The sequence below is a fragment of the Bufo bufo genome, chromosome 2 (genome assembly GCF_905171765.1).
Source record: "Bufo bufo chromosome 2, aBufBuf1.1, whole genome shotgun sequence".
In the NCBI taxonomy this organism is placed as follows: domain Eukaryota; kingdom Metazoa; phylum Chordata; class Amphibia; order Anura; family Bufonidae; genus Bufo; species Bufo bufo.
The window spans coordinates 641867118-641875544 of record NC_053390.1 but is presented as its reverse complement, the minus strand read 5'-3'; the positions used below and the strand labels follow the sequence as shown (position 1 = coordinate 641875544).

The 8427-nt window shown below is 41.5% G+C and overlaps 1 protein-coding gene across 2 annotated transcripts in view; it reads left to right on the top strand.

Annotated features, from left to right (window-relative positions):
* The first annotated feature begins 1283 nt into the window (after positions 1-1283).
* FREM3 (FRAS1 related extracellular matrix 3) overlaps positions 1284-8427 on the top strand; it is an 82315-nt gene continuing 75171 nt past the window's right edge. For both annotated transcript variants that reach the window (XM_040418503.1, XM_040418504.1), the window contains exons 1-2: positions 1284-6247; positions 7617-7706. In XM_040418503.1, coding sequence (XP_040274437.1) covers positions 1288-6247; positions 7617-7706 — 5050 coding nt within the window. In that variant the 5' untranslated portion in view covers positions 1284-1287. The remainder of the gene's footprint in view (positions 6248-7616; positions 7707-8427) is intronic.

The window sequence follows — 8427 nt, the reverse complement described above, 5'->3', positions numbered from 1 at the left end:
ACTAGGCAAAAAAAAAAAGCTTTTCTTTCCCATAGATTACATTTTACATCTGGTTCTGTCCTTTTTACCGCAAAAATTGCATCAAAAACTGTGGGTTAAAAAAAAATGCCACTAAAAAAACAAAAAGGCACTCAATACCTATGTGTAAGCCCACCTTTAGAATCCTTACACACATGAATTAAAGAATGGCAGAATAAGTGCAAGTGTTTTATTTTTTAACACCTGCGGTTTTTGACGTGTTTTTTGTATTGTTTTTTTCTGGAATTTTTTGCACACACTGTGTCTTATCACTAGTGTTTGTTTCATGGCGTTTTCCTCTATACAGAAGAAGACACCAAGAGCTCCAGCATGCTGCATTTTTAAACAGAAGCAAGAAAAACTAAAAGGAACAAAAACGCCAGGAGCAAAAAAAAATACTTTGACATTTTTACAGCAAAAATACGCCAAAAATGACATTGCAAAATAATGCAAAGGCCTAGAAAAACACCACTGAAAACTTATGTGTGAAGGCACCCTTATACAGACTTGAAATACATTTGTGGCTTATACAGATATTAGATACATTTACAGGTAAGACAGATGTTAGACATATTTCTGTGTGATACATACAGCACATTAGATACATTTGTGTGATACAAATTAAATACATTTATGTGAGTTGGATATTAGATGCATTTATATATGATGGATGGATGGATAGATGGATGGATGGATGGATAGATGGATAGATGGATAGATAGATAGATAGATAGATAGATAGATAGATAGATAGATAGATAGATAGATAGATAGATAGATAGATATTGTAGACATTAGATACATTTGTGTGATTCTGATATTGCACCTTTTATCAGGTCTCTCTTCAGTTGTGGTATTTCTGATGGCACTTTGCCAGTCTATGGGCACAGACATACTGCTAACACAGCAGCACAGGGGCAGCATAACAATCATGAACTAGAGAAAAGGGCAGAAAGAAAGGGCTGCACTATGCATATTATGGGTGGGTGAGAACTAAGGAGGGGGCAGAGGGGGGTCATGTACTGCCAGCCAGCCCCTCCCAGCTGAAATAATACCTGCAGATCCCCCTGTCCCACCTCGCATTTCTTGTCATCTCCAAGCAGAGGAGACAGCGCTGTGTCCTGACATCACCTGCAGCTTCATCGTGGTCTTCAAAGTCCAGCACTCCCGTCCTGAATGCGATCCTGCAGCCCTGCACAGGGCAGGAACATGGAGATGCAGAATTATAACCCTCAGAGAAGACCCCAGTATCTCGTCTTCTTCTTCATCATGACTTTCTTCTCCTGGGGGCAAGCTCAGCCTGGATCCCGATCCCTGCATCCAGAACACATCCTTGTGACCAACCGAGGAGTCCGGGTCCCCTTTGGCAGATCAGCATTTGTGGATCCAGTGGAGGATCTGGTCCTACAAGTACAGCCTGGAGACAAGTGTGTTGTGAACGTGCTGGACAATGACCCCCTGTCCCAGAGACCTGGATCCCTGACGCCCAAGAAGTTCCCGTGTGACTTTGGACAAGGAGAAGTGCGATACACTCACCTGGGCTCCCGCAGCCCCCCAAAGGACAGAGTAAGGTTACAGCTTAGATACGATTCTCCCACAGAGACGCTGATTGTGCCCTTTGTCCTGGAGGTGGAGGTCATATTCCAGCAGCTTGATATTGTTACTCGCAATTTACCACTGGTGGTGGAGAAGATACATGGACTTAGTGTGCCTATTGATAAGAAGGTTTTAGGTTTCTTCTATGATCCTGCTAAGGAGTCCTGCAGAATCACTCCACTTCTCGGCACAGGTGGGCTTCCAAGGTATGGTCACTTAGTGAACATGAGCACCAGTCACCAGCAGAGCATTGACTGCCATACCTTTACCAGCTCAGGGTTCCGTTACCTGCACACAGCCCCTCATAACTCCCCAAACAGAGATTACCTGCCCATGCGAGTAGATCTGAATAGTGCAAATGGAGCAACTAGGCAAGAACACTTCCACCTGACTGTCAGAATCAAGGAGGGAGCTGAGAACACTCCTCCTCGTCCCAGCTTTGTGTCCATGCTCATGATGGAAGTCGACCAATTTGTCTTGACAGCCCTGACTCCGGAGATGCTGGCTGCAGAGGATTTAGAGTCAGATCCTGGGGATATTATCTTTAATGTGACAAGCCCCCTAGATTCAGAAACATCTGGCTATCTGGTAAGCACCGATGACCAGAACTTGCCCATAACATCTTTTTATCAAAGAGACTTAACTGAGTTGAGGATCGCCTACCAGCCACCATCCAGCGAGTCCTGGCTGGAGAGGATCCTGCAGCTGGAGATGCAGGTGATAGACACAGAAGGAGCTTCCTCTGAAACATTTGCTTTCATGATCGTGGTAAAGCCTATGAACACGTTTGCTCCCCTTGCTACTCGCAATGCTGGACTCTGGCTTCTAGAGGGCCAGTCAAGACCTCTGTCTGGTCCAGGGTCTGGAATTAACAATTTGGTGATCAGTGATGAGGACAATCTAGAGGAGGTGAAAGTGAGTGTGGTAGGTGGACTTAAACATGGACAACTAGTTCTGGCACATGGGACCAATGTTGCTAACAGTGGTGGGAATGGCTTCACATTTTCTCCACAAGACCTTCATTCTGGACTTGTCATTTACCAGCATGATGGTAGTGATACTTTCAGTGATAATTTAATTCTCCGACTGGATGATGGAAAACACCAGGTGGAGCTACTTTACCCCATCACAGTGTCCCCTACAGATGATGAACCCCCAGTTCTAAATGCCAACACAGGACTTAGCCTGGCAGAGAGGAGCCTGGCTCTTATCTCACCCTTTATTCTTAGTGCTACAGATGTTGATTCAGAAGACTCCACCATTCTCTTTGTGTTGCAAGAACCATTTAGTAAGTTGGGAGAATTAGTGCTCAGACAAACTGAAACCCCTGCAGAAAGTGAGGAGTGGACACACCTTCCTGAGGAAGAACTGTATGAAAAGGTGGTAAGGGAGTGGTATCAAAAAGATATTGTAGATGGCAGACTCTACTATAGGCATGTGGGTCCACACAGTGCTGAGACAGTGTTAGATCGGGTGCTGTTCATGGTGCTGGATGATAATGATCCACCCAACCATTCTGGACTGCAGGTTTTCACTGTGAGGATAGAACCTGTAGATGACATTCCTCCTGAATTATTCCAAGGGACAACTTTACATATGACTGTTAAGGAATATGAGGTGACCCCTTTCAAAAGAAAGCACCTTCGGTATACAGATATGGATACAGATGATAGAAATCTCAAGTACACCATACACAGCCATCCAAGGGATACTGACCCCAACCATCCAGTCCTTACTGGTCATGTAGTATTCACAGACCTGCCAGATGTTCAGGTAACCTCTTTTACTCAAGCACAAATTAACCATCACAAAATTTCCTACAGACCTCCAGAAAAGGAACTGGGAATTGTTGCAAAGGTTTTGCAGTTTAACTTCACTGTGGAAGATGCTTCAGGTAATTCTGTACAAGGCACGTTTACAATGTTTTTGCAACCTGTGGATAACAAACCTCCTGAAATCACCAATACAGGCTTTACTGTCCAAGAGAGGGCTTCTTTCATATTTACCAAGGCAGAGCTTGATGCCAGAGATGAGGACACTGACACAAAGAACATTATGTTCAGTTTATCTCAATCTCCAGTACATGGTCAGTTGCAATACCAAGGTGAGCCAATGTCATTGGGAGATTCATTCAGACTTCTTAACATAGAACTAGGTCATATATCATATGTCCATAATGGGGATGAATCTGACAGTGATTCCTTTTCCTTGGTAGTTAGTGATGGTATTCACAAAGTCCCTGTTACAATCAGGATACAAGTTAAGCCAGTAGATGATGAGGCCCCAACATTAATGCTTCCTGGTGGCCTCTTGGGATCTTCCTTAGAAGTCCTGGAGAGGGGAAAAACTGAGATAACTACCAATGTTATCCAAGGCACAGATCCTGACACTGATGATCTAATGCTTACTTTTATTGTGGAGGACCCTCCTAGAAGAGGTGAGATATTGGTAAATGGTGTTCCTGCTGAGAGATTCACTCAACAAGATCTTCTAAATGGAGATGTCATGTATGCACATACTTCGGGAGAAATAGGCCTTGAAAAGCAGCAGGATTTCTTTAACTTAACAATTTCAGATCTTTCAGATGAATGGGAGATAGGAGGGAACAAAGTGCAGGGTGTTAAAGTACATGTCACCATACTACCAGTGGACAGTGAAACCCCTATAGTGAAACTGGGAGATCTATTTTCTGTATTAGAAGGTGGTAAAAATATAGTAATGCCTGAAAACCTTGATGCAGAAGATGCTGATACTCCAAAAGATGAAATATTGTGCACAATCATTGTCCAGCCCTCATCTGGATATATAGAAAATATCTCACCTGCCTCGGGCTCTGAAAAGTCTAGATCTGGGAATCCAATTAGTGCATTCAATATAAGAGATATCCATCTTGGTCATATATATTATGTTCAAAGTATTCACCAAGAAGTAGAGCCAATAGAAGATAGGTTCACTTTCCGCTGCTCAGATGGTGTCAGTTCTTCTCAGCCCCTCTTCTTTCCAATTGTCATAATCCCAACCAATGATGAGAAACCAGAAATCTTCACTCGTGAGTTTATTGTTATGGAAGGTATGAGTCTTGTTATTGACACACCCATCCTCAATGCTGCTGATGCAGATCAACCTGCAGATGAGCTTCTTTTCATAATTACCAAACCCCCACAACATGGCAGAATAGTTCTGCAGCAAAGCAACTCTATTATCTCAAACTTTACCTTGGAAGAAATAAAAGAGAGCTCTAGCATTGTTTATGAACATGATGACTCAGAGACCAAGGAGGACAGTTTTCACATTCTTCTAACTGATGGAGAGCACAGTGTCGAGAAGAAAATTCTTGTGATGGTTATTCCTGTAGACGATGAAACACCTAGAATGGCAGTCAATGATGGACTAGAAATTGAACTAGGAGAGACAAAGTTAATTACAAACAAGGTGCTCAAAGCCACAGATTTAGATTCAGATGACAAGTCTCTAACTTATGTAATTCAGTTTGGCCCAAACCAAGGGCTACTGCAGCGCCTTGACCTTGATGGAACAGTCCTGGGGAACATCTCAGTGGGAATGAATTTTACCCAGGATGAAATTGACAAGCAACTTATCCAATATACTCACACAGGCCAAGAAGGTATACGTGATCTTATAAAATTTGATATCACAGATGGAATTAACCCATTCATTGACAGGTACTTTTACATTAATATTGGTAGCATAGATATTGCATTCCCAGATGTAATTAACAAAGGAGTCACATTAAAAGAGGGAGGAAAAGTGACACTGACAACAGACCTCCTAAGCACAAGTGACATCAATAGTCCAGATGAGAATTTAAGGTTTAGCATCACTAAAGCACCAAGTCGTGGACATTTGGAGAATACAGATCAACCTGGTATTCCTATCACAACCTTCACCCAACTTCAACTGGCAGGTAATAAAATCTATTATATCCATACTTCTGAAGATGAGATGAAGATGGACAGTTTTGAGTTTGAAGTCACAGATGGCTACAATCCTGTGTTTCGTACATTCCGGATTTCAATAACTGATGTAGACAATAAGAAACCAGTTCTTTCAATGCACAACCTGGTGGCAAATGAAGGAGAAAACAAACTGATTACTCCTTTTGAACTAACTGCAGATGACATGGACACTCCTGACCACTTGCTGCGATTTACAATCACTCAAGTACCAGTACATGGTAACCTTCTGTTTAACAACAGTCGTCCAATAACTACCTTCACCAAGCAGGATCTGAATGAAAATCTGATCAGTTATAGGCATGATGGGAGTGAATCTTTGGAAGATAGTTTCTCTTTCACTGTAACTGATGGAACACACACTGAATTTTATGTATTCCCTGATACAACCTTTGAGACACGAAAACCCCAAATGCTAAAAATTAGAATAAATTCCCTGGATAATGGTATTCCCCAAATTGCTGTCAATAAAGGAGCTGCAACATTAAGGATCCTTCCTTCTGGACATCTTGGATTTCTTATCACTAGTAAATCACTGAGAGCAGAAGATCGAGACAGCCCTAATAAATTGCTGAAATACAGGATCACAGATGGTCCAAAGCATGGAGCTATCGTCAACATGGCACACAGCAATGGCACAGCAAGAACATTTACACAGGGTGAGTACTAAAAAAACATGGGTTCAAACTTATTTACAAACTTTGCTTTCAATTAATTGTTACTATTTGGGCTCATGCACACTACAGTATTTTGTGTTCAGTATACTGGCCGTTTTTTGAGTTCAGTATGCGGTACATATACTGAACCATTCATTTCAATGGTTCAGCAAAAAATACTGAAGTGTCTCCGTGTGCATTCCGTTTCAGTATTTCCGTACCGTGAAAAGATAGAACATGTCCTATTCTTGTCCGCAAATCACGGTGCTTGGCTCCATTCAAGTCAATGGGTCCGCAAAAAAAACAGAACACATACGGAAATGCATCCGTATGTCTTCCGTTTCCGTTCCGTTTTTGCGGAACCATCTATTGAAAATGTTATGCCCAGACCAATTTTTTCTATGTAATTACTGTATACTGTATATGGCATACGGAAAAATGGAACGGAAACAAAAAACGGAACAACGGATCAGTAAACAGTAAAAAACGGACCTCAAAACACTGAAAAAGCCATACGGTCGTGTGCATGAGCCCTTTTTCTGAGGTAAATGGAATGTATCATCAGAAAAAGGGGGAATTTATCAAAACTGATGTAAAGGAAAAATTTCTAAGTTGCACATAGCAACCAATCAGATTCCACCTTACATTTTCAAAAGGAGGGCCAAAAAATGAAAGGAAGAATCTGATTGGTTGCTATGGGCAACTTAGTCAGTTTTCCTTTACAACAGTTTTGATAAATCTATTGTTTAAATGTTTTTATGCTAAACAAAGTTTTAAATAATTTTTTGTCACAAAAAAACCCCTAACATCTTGTAGTTTTCGCACTGGCCATAAGGTCTAATAATAGGCTTCATGTCCTGGTCTGTACAGATCACTTTACTGAAGTTATCTGCTTATCATTAGAGGCAGGACTAAAATGACAAATATCAACTATAACACAGGATACACCATTGACAATAGGTGATATTACAACTTATCTATTCCCTCCTGACCACTCCCATAGAAGTCAATGAGGTCCCCTCCTGACCATTATGTCTATGGCCCATGGTAGCTGCTGTAAAGCAATTCTCTAAATGCTGTTAACCACAAGATGGCAGCCCCCATAATCATGTTCAGGAAGTAGAAAAAAATCTGCAATCAGAAAATAAAAACAGATTAGAAAAAAAAAGGTTATGTGTCGCTATCCATTTTTTACTGGCAGAAGAAATTTGGTAACACATTCCCTTTAAGTAAGGTATACAAGAAAAACATATCACCTTATGTGTTGTCCACATGGTAGAAGAAGAAAGTGTATCCATTCACTGAAATATAATTTGAATATTGCCATGTTTTCTTTGCATTTCATCTATTTCTCCCTTTCTATTTTCAATAGCCGACATTGATGATTTAAAAGTCTGCTATGTCTTAAAGGATGGTGAGAATTCTACAAGTGACATTGTTCGCTTCTCAATAGAAGATAATGGTAAGCTCTTAAAATATGATTTTTCTTTTATACTTGAGAATAGAGCCATGTCATGACTACATCTGATCCTAGAAATTCATCAGAATCAGGCTCCATTCAGACGTCCGCACTTTGGGTCCGTATCCGTTTCACAATTATGCGGAACAGGTGCGGACCCATTCATTTTCAATGGGGACGGAAAAGATGCTGACAGCACACAGTGTGCTGTCTGCATCCGCATTTCTGGTCCCCGGCCCCGAACTTCCGCTCCACGGCTCCGCAAAAAAATAGAACATGTCCTATTCTTGTCCACAGCTGCGGACAATAGGCATTTCTATTGGGGTGCCGGCCCGGTGTTATGCGGATCCGCAAAACACTGCAGACGTGTGAATGGGCCCTTATCCTGATCTAGTGGCTCCATCCAATTTATGACTCTCTGCTGTAACAACATTGCTACTCCCAGTATGCTCAGATAGTCTGCTGCTGGGAGCTGGATCAGAAACCATTAGAGCATTCATGCGTTAGCATTCTCTCACCTGGCAGCTAAGTGGTGCACTATGGTTTCAGTTTACCTTTTTTAGTTGCCCCTTCTAGGAGATTAGATTATAAGATAGGGACTATAAAAAAAATGGCATTGTGTCTATTAAAAAAAGGTAAAAAAAAAAGCATAGTAACACAAAATGTTAAAGGGGTTGTTTGGTTTCTGATATTGATGACTTATCCTCAGGACAGGTCATCAGTA